The following is a 21,048-nucleotide window of genomic DNA, read 5'->3' as shown; positions in this document are numbered from 1 at the left end:
TTGTTCTTAAGCTTAAGTCATTTACTAGCACTGTGACTGTTTTCCAAGCAGGAAGATGGCGTAAAGAAAAGTGGGACAAGATGGAGTTTTCAGCATAGAAAATAGAAACAAAGAGGCTAAGAAAATATTGTGGAAACATGTCTCGCGACAAGATGGGTCTTAGTGATTTGTTTTATTTAAACATGGATGTCTTGTAACACTTGAGGATCCAAAGGAGAGAGTAGGGTCATTCTGATTTGGCCACATTTTTCAAATGGATGGTGGCATTTTTCACAAAAAGGCACTATAAATTTGTCATGTTATGCTAAAAATAACTTCCTTTTAGACCCTTAAGATGGGAAATTAGGATTCTTATACATGGAGTTTAATGAAAATATTGACTTTTGAGAACTTGATTTCCCTCATTTCCTTCTTTTGGCAAAAGGATTTCTTTAACTATGTTCAAATAAAGGGTTGCCAGTAGAAAGAGAACAGAAGAGTAGAGCAAATTTGCTGTTACCAAAAGGGGTATGGCCTAATGTCACATTTTATTACTGCACGTAAACATCATGGATGGGGATTTCAGAGTATCAGAAAAGTAGAATGTGGCACAAAAATATCAATACTCATCTTAGAAAACAAAATGGCCATCTATCAGGTGATAGTGTTGCACAGCCTGTACTCTGCGCTTTGAGGGCAGTATGTGCTTATGGCAGGGATAGTGGATATGAACTTGAGGGTTGTGACCCTGTAGACCAGAGTGAGGAGTCTGGCAGCCTCTGAGCTTTATGTTATTTGACCTGCCTAGTGATGTCTACTGTATCATTTGCCTTTGAATGCCTTTAGAAGCCTGCACTCACCCCCTTGGCCACATGTACATCCCTTTCTAGCCCAGTAGCCATGATTCTAGCTTGATCCAGGTGGGTCTGTTGTTTTTTTTTTTTTTTTGTCTTTACTGACTTTTTAGGGCCACACCCACGGCATATGGAGGTTCCCAGGGGTCTAATTGGAGCTGTTGGCGCCGGCCTATGCCACAGCCACAGCAACGCCAGATCCGAGCCACATCTGTGACCTATACCACAGCTCACAGCAACACCGTTGCCGGATCCTTTACCCACTGAGCAAGGCCAGGGATTGAACCTGCAACCTCATGGTTCCTAGTCAGATTTGTTTCCGCTGTGCCATGATGGGAACTCCCCCGTTGGGTCTGATTTAAATATGTTTTCTTATTTGATACACTCCCATATTAAAACAGTGTATGTGCACATCTGAAAAAAGACCTACCAATGGTGTTTTTCTCCTTTGATGCCATTCTTCTTCGTACATAAGGTTTTGCAGCTACAGAAAAATTAGCTGCAAAAAGATCAGCATTCTAATTTCCTCTCTGTAGAAGCTGAGACCCTTAAAGGTGTTTAAGACTGTTCCTGTTAACTCAGTTCCTTCAAGAATAAATTGGATTAAATTTGCCTTCCAGGAAGCCTGAGGATTGGGAAGCCTCATTTCAGGTACTCTCCTGATGGAACAGCACACACTTCCCTTCCCCGCCAAGCCACTCTCCCAAGAACCTGAGAACACACACACACACACACACACATACACACACACACACACACACCCTCTGTCCTCAAAGACAGAAAATATTTCTTTTCACTAAACAAATACTTTTACCATTCACCACACACACACACACACACCCCTGTCCTCAAACACAGAAAATATTTCTTTTCACTAAACAAATACTTTCACCATTCACCACACACACACACACACCCCTCTGTCCTCAAACACAGAAAATATTTCTTTTCACTAAACAAATATTTTCACCATTAGAGATGGAAAGGTAAATTCCATGAAAGAGTTTCTCAGCCACCTCTACAGGGTAAAATTGTGGGTACAAGTGTACCATGTGTAAGTGACAAACAGATCTTTCTGTTTCAGTGGAACTCTACTGAATTCCTGAAGATTTACAATAGAAGATCTCATAAAAACAAGAGGTAGAAAGGCTGTGTGGCTAAAGTCAGCTTTTGACATTTATTTCCAAATGTATGAACATATATACTGCACAGTAAATTACATTTGTCATTTATTTAATTGCAGTTTGGGATTTTAGATAACATTAACCATTTTCTATTTTTTTAAAAAGTATTAAAATATTATTTCAATATAGTGAGAAAAATAGTCTCAAAACTCATCTATACAAATGAGTTAATAGTAAATACCAGTGCATGTACAACCAGCAAATAGCTAAATAACTAAAGAATTGCCATTTCAATATTAAGTATTGATTCAAAATATTTTGGGAGGAAAAACTGTTTTCCAGTGCCAATTGTATCTAAACTTGAAAAGAATGACTTTATAGAAAAATACCTGATAATATGATTTAAACATTGTAATGATGACTAAGCATAGATAAATACTTATTTTTGCTGTATTAAGTCAAATTAAACATTCCTAACAAATTCATATTTTAAGTTCAAAAGTCACTATTCTGGATTTATACTGCATTACATTTGCAAGCCTAAAAGTCATGCATATATGTATTTTTATGTGTATATGCATATACATTTTACCATGTCTTTTGCAAACTAAAGAATCCCTTCCCAGTTAATGTTTTTTGCTTTTTCTTTTTTTTTTTTTTTTTTGCCACACCTGCAGCATGTAGAATTTGGGCCAGGGTTCAAGAACCCCAGTCACAACAATGATAACGCTGAATCTTTAACCACTAGGCCACCAGAGAACTCTGTACTGTGTGGTTTTTTGGTTTGTTTTGTTTTAGGGCTGCACCCATGGCACATGGAAGTTCCCAAGCTAGGGGCTGAATTAGAGCTGTAGCTGCCAGCCTAAACCACAGCCACAGCAACGCGGGATCCCAGCCATGTCTGTGACCTATGCAAGAGCTCTCTTGCCAACACTGGATCCTAACCCACTGAGCGAGGCCAGGGATTGAACCTGTGTTCTCATGGATACTAGTCGTGTTCGTTACTGCTGAGCCACAGTGGGAACTCCTATACTGTATGTTTTAAGCAGGTGAAGTTTCAAGATAAAGTATTTATAAATACACATAGCTGAATAATTTGGAATTTTCTCTTTAATAAGAAAAGCCTTTATATTGTATTTAACACCTCCTAGGTTCTAGATGTGTACTTAAACACAGATGATCAGGCCACTGAAAACTAATTTTTTTTTATTTATATCACAGTTTCTAGCCAAGCAATTAATGTTGAGCATGTGTGCACAAATATTTGTAATCTACATAGATTATGACCTATATAATGCTTGATCTTTATTGATATTATAAAAAGCAAGAGACTGGGCAGTATAGCTTAGTAAACATTCTAAGTCAATAATAAAATTTAGTCTACTTATTCCCATTTTGTTCTATAAAATAAGTTAAACATTGCCAGCAGATTTACATTCAAAATGCAGAAAAGTCACTATTTGATAGTGATATCACATTACAGTTTGCTTCTACCTACAGGTTTCAAACGAGTGCATTCCTTTTCCTTAAATTGAAATATAGTTGATTTACAATATTAGGTTAATTTCAGGTATACAACATAGTGATTTAGTATTTTTATAAATTATACTCCACTTAAAATTATTATAAAATATTGGCTATATTCCCTATTCTGTATAGCATACAATTTTATAAGTTAAATAAATATGTTCACTAAGGTGCAACTCCCTGAATTGGAAATCTCAATAAATCAAACTTTTTTTAAAAAAGAATAAATCATATTCTAACCAATTAAACCAAACATGATCATCTCTTCTTTTTTTTTTTTTTTTTTTTTTTTTTTTTTGTCTTTTTGCCATTTCTTGGGCCGGCATATGGAGTTTCCCAGACTAGGGGTCTAATCGGAGCTGTAGCCCCCGGCCTACGCCACAGGCGCAGCAACATGGGATCCGAGCTGCATCTGCAAACATCTGCAACCTACACCACAGCTCACGGCAACACCGGATCCTTAACCTGCTGAGCAAGGGCAGGGACCGAACCGCAACCTCATGGTTCCTAGTCGGATTTGTTAACCACTGCGCCATGACGGGAACTCTGATCATCTCTTCTAATAGGAGCTCAGATGATGTTTTAGGTTGTGAGATTTCAAAAGTATGCTATGTTATTAAATTATAGACACCTGTCAAATTTGTAGCCATTCTTAAGAGCACACCCCTTTTATCATTCAACAAAGATTAAATTTCCACTGTGAGTAAACACTTTCCCAGACACTGGAGAAGCAACAGCAAACAAGCTAGATTTCTTCCCTCAACAGTTGCAACTTACGGAAATAGTAATGTGGGGCTTAAGCATCTATAAAGCGTATTTTTTATAGCTAAACATCAAAAAAGCTAGTGTCTGGGAAGAATAAAAAGACCATAAATTAATATTTCTACAAATCTCTTTTGAAACAATTCTTTGGGCTCTGTGCCCTAAATGTTAACTTCAAAGGTGTCACTTGGAATTCAGATTTATTCCTAAATGCAATAATAAAATTCTAAGGCACCCCTAGTTCTTAAATGCAAAACTGTTAGTTCAAACGAACTATTAGAGCTGATGGTAACCAGAACATTGGTTAAAGAATTTTCTAATAAGATCCTCTCTGGTGATGTTCTTTATGTGACATTATTGACTGGAATATTAAAAAGCAAATATACAACCTTTGGAAAAGAAGCCTTTAAACTAAAAGACCACATCTGCACACTCATGTATGGAGGTGGGGGTGGGGAGAAAGGGAGAGATCTATTGAGAAAGAGAAAAATCATTGTTTTACTTCCATTAGTCTAGCTTATAATGTACAGTGTGGCTTATGAGAATAATTCATCAATATAATTTAAATTGTATTTTAAGTAGAAACGAAAAGGCTCTGCAAAAGTTACTGATAAGATTTTTTTTTTAAAGCTAAGCAAATAACTAATTTCTATTTTGGCTGGAGAAGAGAAAAGAATGAGAAATAGAAAAACTGGCTATTACACAATAGATAATATTATCTGCATTCAAGATGCTCCTTAGAAATAGTAAATAAACTCTGATTCAGACTCGTTTTCACCCGTTTTTCTCTCTGCCTTCGGTTGCAAAACCAAACCCTCACTACTTCTTTCTCCAGGTTCAGTTCTTCAGCCATCCTCAAGATCTCTTGAGAGGAAGGTTTATTCTGTTCTCCAAAGTGTCTCTCCAGGGCATCCTTTGCAGCAATACTGGGAGGTGAGATGGGACAAGAGAAGGAGGGAGATGCCGTTTTAGGGATGTTTTTGGTAGATCAAAATTAAGTTAGGTTGAATTTATTAAATATTAACATAAAAAGAAAAGTTAAAGAATTTGAAGACACCTTCAAAGCTCTTCACCAAAGATAAACATTCAGTTTGTCAAACATTAAATGCTCTTCTTATGCAGGCTACATTTACCAGAGTCACAGGAAGAAATAAGCAGGGGAACTTAGACTTTATGTGTATCCTACTTTATGCCACAAGAGGGCACTGACTTTCTGAGAAGGAAATAATTCTGCAGTCATTTCTAAATGTCTCTAGAAATTATTAAAGTTATTTAGAATAAGTGAACTGTTTTGTGTACAACTAGCCAACCAAAATAAAACCTGTATTTTGTTTTTTCAATTGACGCTACTCATGTTTATGTTGTATTGCCCCTATGTTATGTTCAAATGCTCATTCTATTTTCAAAGTATCTATTTCTTCTCTAGTAATTTAATATTTCAAAAGTAGGAGTTCCTTTCATGGTTCAGTGGTTAAGGAACCTGACTAGGATCCATGATGATGCTGGTTCGATCCCTGGCCTTGCTCAGTGGGTTAAGGGTCCAGTGTTGCTGTGATCCTAGGTCACAGACGCCACTAGAATCTGGTCTTGCTGCAGCTGTGGTGTAGGCTGGTAGCTGTACCTCTGATTAGACCCCTAGCCTGGGAACCCCCATATGCCGCAGGTGCGGCCCTGAGAAGCAAAAAAAAAAAAAAAAAAAAAAATTTTTTTCAAAAGATACCTGATTGTTGTTCTCCGTTTTCTTTTTCTTTCATTTGCTCCCACTTTCTCATTGTATAAAGCTGTGATGGGGAAAAGAGTAATAATTACATGAACAAAGTAGGGCTTTTTAAAAAAATTATCAGTGTTTGATTTCAATTTTTCTTTATAAGACTGCAAAATAAAATCACCATACATTTTTGTGTTGTTTTTGCACTATACCTCATTTTATATTACAAGCCCTAGATTAAAATGTTAATACAGAAATAAATACTAAGTTTGCAAAACAACTGTCTTTAAATCATCCGTACCTTTTGTTGGAACACTTGCCCTAAATGCTCAAACCTTGATCTTTATCCATCCTTGACATTAATATAAGTAGAATATCATATTAAATTGCTCACTGGAAATTGCCTATGTTATTCTCTAGGAAGACTGGTGTGTGCAGATGCTCTGGCTACACTAATATTAGGTTATAAAATGATTCATGTACAATTGCTATAGTATATAGCATTGGGCAAAAAAATCTAAATGTATTAAAAAAGTAATTTCATCACTTCACACCCATGCTACATTGTGCAGAAGCTCTCCATACACAGCTTATTCTCTTACTATCTTTTCAGTAAAAATTATTTCTACACTTGCACTTGCCTTGCTATGTGATGAAACAAGATATTTTTCATTTCAAAAACCAAACCAAACCTCAAACCTCTTGCTTTAGCATTAATCCAACCAATGAAAGCCATCGTTTTTAGGTTAAAACACAGTCTCCTGAAGCACAGCTTTAGTACCTCCTACTTGCTCAGCTTCCTCCAGCCATTTGGATAATATTGCTTTTAGTTTGCATGCATTTTTGAAGCTGAGCTGTAGGTTTTCAAATCGGCAAATAGTCGTTTGACTGAATTCAGAGCCGTGCACAGCTGCCAGGGCTTCCCCAACATTTGTTTGGGTGTATCCTGTGAAAGAACAACAAAGACCATTAGCTTCAGTTTTTTTAAGAAACACTCATTTTGGTCCATTATCTCACAAATTTATGTATTTTTCTTTGTCAACTATTAAATACTGCCTTTAACCATATATTTGTTGTCAATTTAGAATAACAGTAAGGTTGAGTATAGAATTATCTAGTATTTCAAAAAAATATTCTTTCCAGTTAATAAATTTTTTAGAAGTCCAAAGAATTCAGGTAGGAATATCTGCCATTCATAATAGTTAGCCAAATGGTTTATATGTGTCATAAATGCTTTAGAAGACACTTTAAAAATTCTTAATCATTGTCAAATATGGTATATGCTCAAAAATATATAGTATATTACTCATAAAAGATATGGTGCTATATCACAAATATTTGTATCTCAGAAGAGTGAAAAAAGTCCACAGATTGAAGGGTATCAAATAAAACCAAGAATTGTGTTTACTTTCCTGAAAAGGGTGTTTTATTATGAGACTTTGATCACACAACTTTTTATGTATACCTCCAAGCATATTTATTATGTCATTTGGTAATGCTTCTATCTCCAGGCAAAAAATTCTCATAGACTGTCTCAAACATTTTTAGAATGCAAGTTGATATAAGCCATCAATATAGAATTTGAAACATTCACAGCAATACAAATAGCAAATTGAAAATGAATGTTATACACATGCCTACTGCTATTTTTATTACAAATAGTAAGTATACATTAATTCAGGGCCTAAGGGTATATACCGGTATGCATACAATGATCACATATGATGCCCATCAATAAATATCATTACAAACTATGGATAGTTCATTCCACAAGTGCAGTTTGAACTACCATTTCAATCCATTAAAAATACAGTTTCATAAATCTAATCAAGGTTAATCACTGTAGTTTTTTACGTTAACACTTTTCAATAGAAAGCGATCAAAGGCTGTGAACAGAGAATTCACAGGAAAGGAATTACAAATGACTCAAACACATGAAAGAACATCCTTTAACCCTCTACTGCTAATAAGAGAAATTTAAAATGAAACTGCCATTAGATACCACTTTGACCTGATTTGCAAAGGTCCAAAGGATTTATATTTTTTTCTTCTACAACTATGTATTTATTCTATGTGTCTGTCACCGTTCTAAGGGCTAAGGCTATGCCAATAAGGAGGAAACAAAAAGATTAAAAAAACTCCCTGCCTTCACAGAGCTCATATTCCAATGGGTGGCAAAAGAGATACCCATGGTGGTAGTTAAAATTGGTACAACTGCCCTAGAAACCGATTTGACAACATCAATCCAAATAACAAATAACACAAACTCTTTGATCAAGCCAATTTGCTTTTAGCACTTTCCCTACACATATATTTATATTGGTGCAAAATAACATGTAGTTAATCACTGTAGCATTGCTTTTAATAGCATAAGCTTGAAGACCATCTAAATTCCATTGGTAGGAGACTGGTAGTATATTCATAAAATGGAATTTAAAGCTCTCTAAAAACTAATACTAAAGGCTCTCCAAAGTAAATAGTTAAAATATCTATATGAAGAAATATATGTATTTGCTTATATGTCTATGTCTATGCATAAAATATCCGGAAGGATACACAAGAAACCAACAACAGTGATAAACAGGAAGGACAAGCAGAAAGGATACATTTCATTTATATTTTTTAGCCCTTGAATCATATCAATGTATCATATATTCAAAATATAGTTAAAAACAGACACTTCCAAACTAATCTTTGATAAAGCGTGCCATTAATTTAAAAAATCCATGTATTTTGGCTACTAAGAATTTAGAAGTAAATGAAGATTTTTGTAGGTTTTTCATAATTCGAGTAACTTAAATCCATAGTAGAGATGCGAAGTGAGAATAGCCTCCTGCACTGAGTACAAGAAATTGAACAGTAACAGAGTAAGAATTTGTAGACCAAGTTTTGGCCCCTCTGCTCTTAACAAAAACATACCTAGCTTAATTCTTCTCACTTTAAATTCATTGGCAAACTTTTCAAGTTCTCTGATTTCAGGAGAATCCATGTCAATTGGTTCTTCAACCAATTTGCTTTTCCGCCTGAGCTCCTGCTTGAAATCAGCGGCCGTAGGGTCCTCTGGCAGGAGAGGCTGGTGCATGGGAGGAAAGCCATGACTCAAGGTGTGGTCAGGAAACTTATAAAGACAAGGGGTTAAGCTCCCTGTAACAACAAGAAAAGGAAAGTGCCATTTGTTGTTATCCCCCATTTCTATATGTGCAGGGGTTTGGCCCATTAGAGCCCATTATTCTATAACAGTGGGTCTCAATTCTGAAAGGTTACCAGACAGTCTTTTGAAGTAGAAGAGTAGCTCAGTGATGTGCTACTCTTGTGTGATGATTTATTTTTCACCTTCCTTTGAAGCAGCAAAAACAAAGATAATGCAAAGCCAAAGGAAAGAAGCAAAGACTTGCAAATAATTCAAATAGAAATAAGCAAATTTCACAGAAGTGTGAGTTTTCCATCATTTTTGCCTCTTAAAAGACATATCTTCCTGGGAATCTAAGGTTCAGCTCTAACCAGAATGTATATTTCTACCTCTGTTTTCCTAATTCTTTGAACAAATAATCTCTGAGGTTTGTTATAATCAAGTCACATGGTTAAGTGTTACTTATGTGCTGGCAAATTTTCCTAGGATTTGAAAGTTAATTTTACAGTATCAAGAAGCTGCACTGTTTTATCAGTAAATGTTTCATTTCAAGGGGAAATAACCATGCCTTTTTTAAATTTAATAAAGGCGGGTAAAAAAATTGAGAACACAAAATACATTAATATGGTTAAATAGACTCAAGGAGTGAATAGACATTAACAAAAATAATTTTTAAAGTTCTATTAGAAAGTCAGCAACAACATTTCTTAAAAAGTATATAATGGCATCATTCCTGGATGATTATATAAAAAAGGCAAAAATAAGTGGGAAAGACGGGTGCAGTTCTAGAAATGATAATCACCCATAAATGATGAAACATTGAGTCCATTGAGTTCAATGATAAATCATAAAATGCTGAAAGACTAATTTTTTAATTGCTTCTAGATTTCATTTGTCATTTGGAAAGAAGAGTTTGTCTCAGTTAGGGAGCAGGAATGAGGGGGTAGTATAAGCCAAGTTCCCACACATTTTCCTTTTTGTTTTCTTCATCAGTACATTACACATTTATTCATAGAGATTTCACTTTAATTTATATAAAGTGACACATGTATAATCAAGACATTTTGATGTGACTAAAATATTCAATTATTAATAATTTTTCTTATAAATGTTTAAACTAAAAATAAATGACTACAGAATATATACAGTAGTCATTCTTAGAAACTTACTGAAAAAAACACATTGAGTTTATGCTACCTGTACTTTCTCTAGAAATACATTCACAATTCAGACATGGGTAATAGTGCATCTTGCCAGAATATATAAATCTTAATGTAACAATATGTAATGAGCAAGGAATAGTGTAAGTCAGAAAACTGTTTGCTTATATTATTTATATGAGAAAATGTAATTATAAAGTATACCCCATGCAACAGACTATATTATTTTTCTGAAGCAAAATACATATACAACTGAAAAATTAAACGAAATAGCATAAAATTAATTTGGCTGTTTTACAGATGTAAAAAATATATGAAAGAAACTATTCCTTTCTGCAACAATTCCTGTTGCTTTTACAAATCAAAATTATCCAGTTTTGCTTTTTAAAAAGTTAATCATCCATTCTCTGCTTTGGTAGTGGTATATTGAACAGACCAGATAAAAATTTAAAAAACAATTGTATCGATGTTTATTACATAGCTCATTTTTTGAAAATGTTTATTACCTTAGATTTCATTTTCAGCTTTCTAATTAGTTTTAGATTTCTACTAGTCAAAGAAAAGCCTAATATAGAAAAAGGAACACTGATCATTTTAACGTTTACTTAATATTATCTCATGACTTTTCTTTTGCTTATGCTTTCAGAGTTTGTTCTTACAAATATAAAAAAAATCTTCACTTCTTTCATCATTCAGAAATATCAGTTGTCGCTTAAAACATTTAATGATGAAATACTCTGAGAAACAGTAAAAACAGGGAAAAACCAGTCTGCTGCTTGATTTTGCACATTTAATGTATTTTAGGAAACTTTGGATAATTCATTTAACCTAGGTCAAATTATTTATTTTACATGTCATTTGTTGCATCTCATTCATATGATATGACATAAAGTCTGAGTTTGTTAGCAATTTTGATTATTTTCAATTTTTCTTGCTGATTATTGCTACACTGCTACAAATCTATGTGCTGTCTTCATTTTACATTTATCTTCTTATCCTTATGTAAACAAATGAGGTAGAAAAGATATGTATTTTTTACCCACAACTTAAAATTTAAATAAAAACAAGTTAAATAACTTTCCTTGAGTGCTTTGAGGAATTCACTGTACAGATGAAACTAGATCTGAATTCCAATAAACATTGCCATAAACCACATCAAAATAATCACTTCGTTCATTTTTCAGGTAGTCTGTACGCAGGGAAATCAAATAACTTTAAAAGACTTATGCAGTTTAAACACATTTGGCTACACTAAAATTCCACTTTCAGACAAAAGTACCATAATGATTTACTAAAACATTGGAAGTGTGCCATCTATTTCTGGAAAAATTTAAAGCTAGTTTATACATTATAAATACTTTTAGAAAATGGACATTTAGAAAATTAATTTGAACATGGGTCCATAAAAAGTACACAGGAAATACCATGTTCCAAGGTTTGGCATCCAGAGAAAAATGGAAAACACAGTATGTAATATGTTTTTGTTTTTCATTAAGTGAAAGTATCCATAATTATCCACAGGGACACAGTTTTCCTAGAACTAACCTTAAACAGAAATTCTTGATGGTCATATGCACAGCCAAACAAATTGTGGCTTCTATCATATGATCCTATTTGGCGGGGGGGAAGTGGGGAGTGATCGGTATGGTATATGTGCCAAGATACTTTGAAGTTTTTTTCTAAAGCTTAGATTATTGAAAAGGGGAGGGGAGGGGAAAGGAAGAATATAAAAGACACAGCGAATCACAGGCAATAGAAGTCTCTCACAATTTCCAAAACGTGACAGCAAAATTTTCTAAAAACCTAGAACAAGCATACACCTAAATAGCTTGAAAGTGTTTGCACACTGTTTACAGCCCAAAGCATATTTTCACACTGCTGATTAATCCACCACAGCCTTTCTGAACTTGGGTGGTGGAGGTGGGAGAGGAACAGAGTTAAGTCTTTTAAAGCAGGCGATGGGGAGGCCGAGGTCTGGCTTGCCTTACAGGGAACCTGGCTCAAGGCCCCCATGATACAGGGCAAACTGCTCTTCTGCAGCATGGCTCTGCCAGATGCTGACAGGCAGAGGGACACAGTAAAAAATTCCCACCTTACCGTAGACATGTACAGCAAAGTGCATTTGAGTATTTCCATATATTTTTCTTTACTTCCTTATGCATGACAACATATAACAAATCATAAATTTGTATTGTGGTTTTTTTGTTTCTCTCTTTTTTTTTTGTCTTTTTGCCTTTTCTAGGGCCACTCCCAAGGCATATGGAGGTTCCCAGGCTAGGGGTCTAATTGGAGCTGCAGCCGCTGGCCTACACCACAGCCACAGCAACGCAGGATCCGAGCCGAGTCTGCAGCCCACACCACAGCTCACGGCAACACAGGATCCTTAACCCATTGAGCAAGGCCAGGGATTGAACCTGCCACCTCATGGTTCCTAGTCAGATTCGTTAACCATTGCGCCATGATGGGAACTCCTGTTTCTCTTTTGTGCATTGGCACATCCTATCCCCGAGCAACAGGGGTCCTCTGCCTGGTTTTGTAAATTAAGTTGATTTGGAGAATGGCCACGCCCATTTGTTTACATAAGGCCTAGGTCTGCTTTACAATCACCCAGTTGTGTAGTTGAGAAAGAGTCATACAAAACATAGGGAAAACAAGGTGTTAATGCTACTGAAATTTTTTCAAGATCCAGAGGCAAAAGATGGTCACAATTACTCCCTCCCTTAGTGTCAACACAACCAGAGCAAGTCAGGGAAAAATAAAACTAAATAAAGAATGAAAAAAAGGGAAAAAAGAGGGGAGAAAAAAGACAAGAAGGAAGAGGTAGACTCCAAAGTTTATTTCTCTGTCACTGTCAAACAGATTTCTGTTACCTTTTGCTTTAGTCCAGGTAGAAAAGGCACTTTCGGCCATACTAATCTTTTCCCTTGTGATCCAATTGTCAAAAAAAAAAAAAAAAAAAAACCAAAACATTATTTTTCTTGATTAATTCCCAAACATCAGCTATTTTGCTTTCCTGTTAAAATTAGTTTTTACACAAAGGCTCTTACAGCATGTCTTAGGTGGCCATTACGTTACATAACCTTGCAGGATTTAGCAATCATTACTAAATAATAGTTACCTCAGTTTTCACAGGACAGTGGATGAGGAACACAGCTCGTTAAACTTGTTTTCTAACTTTCACCCAGTTTTAGAGAACAGACACAATCTCAGGTACGCAGGGAATGAGAGTTTTGAAGGGTTTTTTTTTTTATTTTGTTTCCTTTTGTGCTTATCTAGGAGAGACTTCTGAATAGCATTTATAATTCACTGTTGAATACTCTAAGTTCTCAGGAGAGAAGAGACAAAAGAAGGAATTTAGTTGCAAGTGTATCTGAAGGGAAGCTACCCACCACAACTTGGATATGAAGAGACATTCTGAGATGCTGACTTGATCGAGATTTGTAATTAGTTCCTGGTGTGGCTTAATTCATTTCAGTGCATCAGTCATTCTCTGGTATCCCCACACCTAAACTATGAGGCACAGTGAATTCATCCAATGACTAAAGTCCTCCCTACCAACTTTTACAGAATATTGGCTATCGCTCTTGCCTTCCAGGAGGTTATTAATTTAATGAAATGCTCAAATTAAATGTAAGCATCAAAGTATGATAATAAAATAACCATATTCAAATAAAGCAATTTTACACCCTTTGAAATACTATCCTTTCTGCAGCTCCACTTTCATATGGAGTATGTGACAATGAACCTGTCTTGATTGTTGATGATAAGACACTTCTGTGGATTGTGTGGAAGTGGCTGATTTGATGACTGTCTTGAGACTTCTCAGAAAATTCAAATGACAACCAGGTTTCTCTGCATTTTATACCTTTTCAATCTTCTGAGTTGCTGTGTTTTATAACTCAATTTGCGTAGCGTCTCTGGGGACAATGGCAGAAGGGTTCAGATTTCCCAGGATTTAATCTGCCAGGATACACAGGCTAATCCTGGATATATGTCAAAACAGTGACATTTTAACACATTGTAAAGCATGTCACAATTTAAAGGTGTTCCTCTCAAAAATATTCAAATATAATCTCTATGCTTACCATGGTGAGTTTTTCTTTCAGTGACAAAATATACTTAATTTTATTTTGACTACAGTGATAACTCTCAATCTTAGGACAACCATTTTTTTTTTTTCTTGATTTTCACTAACCCAGGCTTTGAATCATTTTAAAGGGCTTTTCCTGGGCCCTCTCCTTTTTAACTGTAATGAGGAATAGAGTTTGCTGAGTGCCTGCCAGAGGAACCTGTACCAGCACCATCTGAGCTACCTGCAGACTCTCCATGTGAACCTGGCCTATTCTCACCAATCCTGGAAACTGGGAGGATGTTAGATTTCTCAGGCCAGTTGTGAAGTCACCAGGCCAGCAGCCACTGGCCTGCATCTTATGGGAGGGAAGTGATAGCAAAAACCATCTTGAAACATTTGGTCTGTGCCTAGTTTTATTTTTGTACTAACCTGAATCCACTGCTGCCCCTTGCTTGGTAGAGAAAGCACCTAAAGTTAGGTTCCTGGGAATTACTGTGAATGAACAACAAATCTCCTCCAAGAAAGAGCAGCATTTGGCCATGAGCTTCTCATTTCTTGTCTCCATAATCAAAGGTCATTAGAGGCCATAGAAAACATCCTGCCTGCACCTCTAGTGGCTAAATGCATATCATTCTACTGTTTTATAATGAAAGTAGTTCTTCAAGAATGTCAGCTGTTCTTATTAACCATGGATACTGATTACTCAGTATATGAATCATAAAAGATCCATTTTAAAGGGGAAAGAAAAATATGGCTTTCCTTATTTCTTAATTATTAAAAAGAGTTAGCAGGACTTAAAGGTAACCATTAAGAATATCAGTTTCATTTTACCACAAAGGTGAGGATACAAATTTATTCAGAGTGCTGCTTAATAGAATCTAAGAGAACCTAATTTGTTCCGGGATATTTTATATTAAACTTTTAATGTTTTAATGAGTCTGAAACAGATATTTTGAGAAATTAAAAGTTGGTGAACTAAATTATTTGCTGTATTCCTCCCCCCACCTGCCCCACCCCGGCCATGCTCACAGCATGCAAAAGTTCCCAGGTCAGGGATTGAACCCAAGCCACAGCAGTGACCATGCCAGATCTTTAACTGCTAGGCCACTAGGGAACTCCTCTTTGTTCAACGTTATTTCAAATTTGTAGGCATAAACTCACTTTTGATTTTTTTAATTACCCGCTATGGATAACAAAACACAAGAAAAGATTTCCTTAATGTGTGATTTCTCTATCCAGACTTTCTCAATATCACACAAGTATGCATGTACACACACAAACATTCTCACATAGAGCCTTTGTAGTTTATTGTCACCCATAGTATTTTTCTCCCTGCTGAAGAAATAAATAAAAAAGATTAAAGAATACGTACAAAAAAAAACAACGCTCTGTGCACAACAAAATTTTTTCCCTGGACATAGTCTAGAATTAAGTCACAAGTTTTGTGATGAGTGGATCTCTTACATCAGATTTTATTTTCCTTAAGATTTGTGCTGTCAATACCTTCTATACAAGTGTCAACAAACAAATAATTTATCTTGTATCTAGTGCTGCTTTACTTAGAAGGAAAAAAGATATGTAACTTCAACTATTTCAATCTCATCTAAGACTCAGAAGCATCTCAGAGAGGGCTGCCAAAGATTCAAATTGTTACCGTTGTGGCGCAGCAGAAGCGAATCCAACTAGTAACCAACCATGAGGTGGTGGGTTTGATCCCTGGGCTTGCTCAGTGGGTTCAGGATCCGGCGTTGCAGTGAGCTGTGGTGTAGGTTGTAGACTCGGCTGAGATCTGGCATTGCAGTGGCTGTGGTGTAGGCTGGGAGCTGTAGCTCTGATTAGACCCCTAGCCTGGGAGCCTCCATATGCTGCCAGTGAAGCCCTAACAAGAAAGAAAAACAAAGAAACAAAAAAAACAAAGACTGAAACAAAAACGACTGCTAAAGCACCTGCAAATCACTCTTAGCCTTCAATGTCTTATTTATCTCCATCGCCTAAATGTCCAAAAGAAGTATTGAGATGAGGAGGATGTTGAAGCCAGTCCTGTCTGCTTTAACAGCCACATAAGATTATTTAGCACTTGAAATATGGCCAGTGCAACTGAGGAACTGAATTTTAAATTTGATGTTATTTTAGTTAATTTACATTGAATTTAAATAGCTACATTAACCTAGTGGCTATCTTATTATTTCTGTAGGTAAGCCCCCCGATGGCATAAAAAATGAGAATCAGCTGTTTGGCAGTTGTGAATCAGAATAAAAATCATACAAACATAAGAATTAAGAAGCATAGCCATTCAGTGCCATGCAGAATATGGGCAGTCAGGTATAATTACGATTTCTAAAGGCATACAGATCAGTAAACCCTTAAATACACAGTGGTTTTACCAGAAATTTCCAAGGTCAAGAAATCTGAATTTCCTGATATAATCTGGTCCTGATACCCTCATCCAGGAAATCCACCTAGGTGTCCCAAAACTCAATCTCAGATATGAAGACAATTTTTCTTACCTGCCATTACTCCATAGGTCGATGACTGGTTTCCATAATGACAGGAAGGGACAGAATAATGAAGTCCTGTTGCTGTGTTTCCCAGTGTTGTCACCAAGAAATATGTGCACAGACATTGAGGAGTTTGGATCAAAGACAAAATAGACGGGACTGGTAAGAAAATGTATGAGGATTCAAGACACATTCATTTTATTTCAAAAGTACACATTTATGCTATTCTTAAGGTTATATGCCAATAATTTCTTATCTGTGGGTAGTTCTCTAGTGAGTATGTTAAAACTAGGGGTTGAAATCTGTCTCAAGTAATGAGATCATGAGTTGTTAAAGTGGACTACAGCCTTCATTAATTATCCTGTGCTCTGTGTTGGGATGACCAACCAGTTTGAACCTTAGCAAACTAGGAGTTAGAGAATTCTTGCAGGTTCCACCCAATAGAGACTGCAAAAAAAAAAAAAAACTAACTAGAGGATAGTCTCTTAAAATTCTTTTTTTTTTTTTTTTTGTCTTTTTTGTCTTTTTTGTCTTTTTTTTGTCTGTTGTTGTTGTTGATGTTGTTGTTGCTGTTGTTGCTATTTCTTGGGCCGCTCCCGCGGCATATGGAGGTTCCCAGGCTAGGGGTTGAATCAGAGCTGTAGCCACCGGCCTACGCCAGAGCCACAGCAATGCGGGATCCGAGCCACGTCTGCAACCTACACCACAGCTCACGGCAACGCCGGATCGTTAACCCACTGAGCAAGGGCAGGGACCGAACCCGCAACCTCATGGTTCCTAGTCGGATTCGTTAACCACTGCGCCAACACGGGAACTCCGAAATTCTTTTACATGGTATTATAAAATGGTCTTTTTCTGTAACAATGAATATAGGAATCAACTATTTTTTGGTTTGTTTGTTTTTCAGTCAACATCCTTGCCCCACTGTATATGGAAATTCCTGGGCCAGGGATCTAATCCGAATCTTAACTGGAGCTTTGACCCACTCCACAGCTGCAACAACACAGGATCCTTAACCCACTGCATGGGGAGGTTGATCAAACAAAAACCTCCATACAGACAAGTCACATCACTATCCCACTGTGCCACAGCAGGAACTCTCATAAATCAACTCTTGAACAGTCTTTATTTCTGCTTATTTGCCTTAACAAATGGCAGAATGGGAATGGCAGAGAAACTAACCTTTAGTTGAATACAATCATAAAACCTCATTAAATTCAGAGGTTTATGAAAAACCTGTGACAAGGTATGATGTATTTGGTTGATGATGAAATCATGAGATTTAGGTTTTTTGCATGCACACAACTAATTCAACAATTCTAATGATAAAGCTGGTTAAAAAAAAAAAGTTCATAGATTGTTGAACAACTTGAGGTTTACAAAGGTTGAACCTGGCATACAAACACAACCTCATTTATAAATAGTGATAGGTCTCATGGAATTAATGTCTATTTTGAAAGTAAATTTGAATCGCCAAACTTTTGTCAAGCTTTAAACATGAATCACCAAGTTGGCTAAGAACATGGACCACTGACAATAACATCACTAGCCAATGTTTCCTGATGTGTTTTATTTTCTCTCTTTTTTCCCCCACCATATCCTGAATTTTCATAGTAGTGAATTTTCATAAATATAATTGTATCTTCTTGAATAATATGAGCTACTATAAAACACAGATTTAGAATCATTTGAAAATATTAAGATATAATCTAGTGATTAAAGACATAAGGTCTCTTCAGAGAGTAACACATTTTCTCTCCATATAGCTCAATTTTTGATATTTTGAAATACCTGCATAAATTTTCACTTTACAACTGACAAGTAGAGAGAACTGAAGTCATTTTACACTATAATGATTACAATGCATTCCCAAATTAAACAAATAAATACGAAACACAGTCAATATCCAAGTGCTTTTATCATTGTACTCAGTATTTCTAATTCCTTACTTAGACAAGTAGGTGTATATGATTACAATTTGATGGAAAATTTATAAAATCAATGTTATGTTTATTTAGAACATGTTAGGTCATTTTTACTGATTACGAATTTTTTTACTTCCGAGGTTTAAATACTTTTTGTTTCTCCATCTTGGGGAAATAGTATAAAAGATAGGCTAACTTATTAATATGTTATTTATTTTTAAGTAAATAAATAGGGTTTTGAGAATAAACTTGTTTAATTATAACCTCAATACCAAATTTTATTTTTATTCTGACCAAATCCTATCCACACACAGTAGATTAAACAACATATTATTCTTCTCATCCCAACCTATATAAATATCTATTATTTAAAATATACAATTAACTATGCGATAATTGTTTGTTTATATCATACCTCTTTGATGTAAAGTGATAAAAATACTTTATTATATTTTCCCAAAAATATGTTTGAGGATATTTTCTGTAGTATATTTTTAGTTAAATTCTGAGAATCTATAGTAGGTAGAGAAAAATCTCTACATTAATAGTTTTACCAAAATCTAGATATATAATCTCTAGATACTTTTAAATTCAGCTGAAGATTAATGCCAAGCTTACATATAAGTTTGGATGCTGCTTAATTATAATAGAATATAAGGCTTGATACTTTAAATTGGCATATAAATCTATCAACTCAAATTTTTATTTTTAAATATATAAAATTTAGTTCATATTTAGATTGCTTTGAAAACAAGTGGAAAGTGCCGTTAAACAGGAAACATTTACTCAAGACTTTTCATAAATCTACTTCAAAGCGCTTTGTTACTGCATAAAAAAATAGACCCATTAACAAACATATTTACTTTCTTGGTTGTGTTTGGGACAATATATTTTAATTCTCAAGTTTAATTTTTATTTAAGAAAGTTATGTATGAAAAAAAACTTGCTTAGAAGATGAAGTCTCTTCGGAACTCAGTTTTGAGAATATTCAACTCAGTTCTTGGGTTCTAAATATTATATTGCTTCCAGATTTGATTTCTGAGTTTTTATTTATGCTAAAAATATAAGTTTATTGGAACACTGAATTATTTTATTCTTTGAAACCCATGGTTGTTGCTATTGGGAATCATCTGGTTGTGCTTATTCTGAGGCTGTTTCGAGACATGGTAGTAAATGTAATCTAAAACCCAAATAAACCTCTAAGATAAGGGAGTAACACCTTTTAAACAGTGAATTATTTCACACTATTTTTCAGCTTTGCCCTTAATCCGTATGAGTTTATATAAAAATGTTTTTCAAACTTACTGTTAACTTATATAGGAAACAGATTTTCTTTACAATAAAACCAACAATAATCAAAAGTACTACACTTACTAATATTTCTTGAAATTTTTCTTAGGTGTTTTGGCTTCTTGAACACCCCGAATATTTAACTTAACACAAATTAAAATGAAGGGGAAAATAAAAGAAGCAATGAGAGTGTGAACTAACAGGATTCAAAGCGTCCATCCTGACCATCTCTAGGCCCAGCCACCCGAAGACCGTTATTGGAGTCAGTACCTGTGGACATCACGTTGGTGGCATGGTTGGAGGCTGGTAAGCACTCTGCTGCACTGTGATGCATGATCAGAGGCAGAGTTGCAGAAGACTCAGAATTGAGAGGTATAAAGGTGTCAGCCGAAGTAAAAGGTTGGCAACTCATTCCGGGAGAGTAGAAAAATGAGGAGAACTGCTGCTTCCCAGTTCAGAGTTTTATTATATTGTCATCTCAAAGGGCCGTTTCAAATCTCATTACCTGCATATATACATCAGGGAGGTTCTGAAGCACTGGGAGGGCGCGTGCTGGTATTTATGCGCCAAGGAAATCCCTTTATACATGTTAATCATCTTTTCCCAGGGGTATTGCTTTATCAATCTGGACTGTCTTCCTTCTTACCCAAATATAATGCATGCCCAAGAGGGGAAGCTGTTTCTTGTATAGAGACTGAGGGCAAGGGAGAAATCTTAAACTTTGACAACTTCAGTAATTCAGATCTTTTAGAAAGGAATATTAAAAAAAAAAAGTGTCCCTCAAATAAGTAATGCTACAATTAATTGAAAAACTCTAGGTGTCTTTTTGCTAAGACAATGATTTTTGATTACTAATCATTAAATCTGAAAAATAACATAAAACAGAGAAGTACATGCTACATAATTTTAAGAAACTGAATTGTTAAGTTTAGATTGAAAGAAGCATAGAAGACTAAATGTGAGAATTAATATATTGCCAACTACTGATTCACATTCCATATAATTTTGAGAAACTACCA

At 35.3% G+C, this 21,048-nt stretch overlaps 1 protein-coding gene across 3 annotated transcripts; it reads right to left on the bottom strand.

Annotated features, from left to right (window-relative positions):
• Window positions 940–20,663, bottom strand: POU1F1 (POU class 1 homeobox 1). Of its 3 annotated transcripts, none has more exons than XM_021068539.1 (6): window positions 20,231–20,663; window positions 16,824–16,895; window positions 8,874–9,098; window positions 6,736–6,900; window positions 5,967–6,027; window positions 940–5,172 (listed from the first exon to the last, which is right to left on the bottom strand). In XM_021068539.1, exons 1-6 carry the CDS (start codon window positions 20,439–20,441, stop codon window positions 4,962–4,964), a joined length of 945 nt encoding a protein of 314 aa, XP_020924198.1. In that variant the 5' UTR covers window positions 20,442–20,663; the 3' UTR covers window positions 940–4,961.

This window comes from Sus scrofa, chromosome 13 (assembly GCF_000003025.6).
Source record: "Sus scrofa isolate TJ Tabasco breed Duroc chromosome 13, Sscrofa11.1, whole genome shotgun sequence".
Taxonomy (NCBI): domain Eukaryota; kingdom Metazoa; phylum Chordata; class Mammalia; order Artiodactyla; family Suidae; genus Sus; species Sus scrofa.
The sequence above is the reverse complement of the archived record's forward strand: the minus strand, read 5'-3'. Positions and strand labels throughout refer to the sequence as shown.

What these genes read in the sequence shown, in the direction of transcription:
- POU1F1 (XM_005657130.3), bottom strand. Translation starts at nt 20,441, where the DNA reads ATGAGTTGCCAACCTTTTACTTCGGCTGACACCTTTATACCTCTCAAT. An exon ending in CACCAACGTGATGTCCACAG is followed by an intron (nt 16,974 to 20,299) that starts GTACTGACTCCA and finishes TTTTCTTACCAG; the next exon opens with TCCCGTCTATTTTGTCTTTG. An exon ending in GGAAGCTGAGCAAGTAGGAG is followed by an intron (nt 6,028 to 6,735) that starts GTACTAAAGCTG and finishes TCCCCATCACAG; the next exon opens with CTTTATACAATGAGAAAGTG.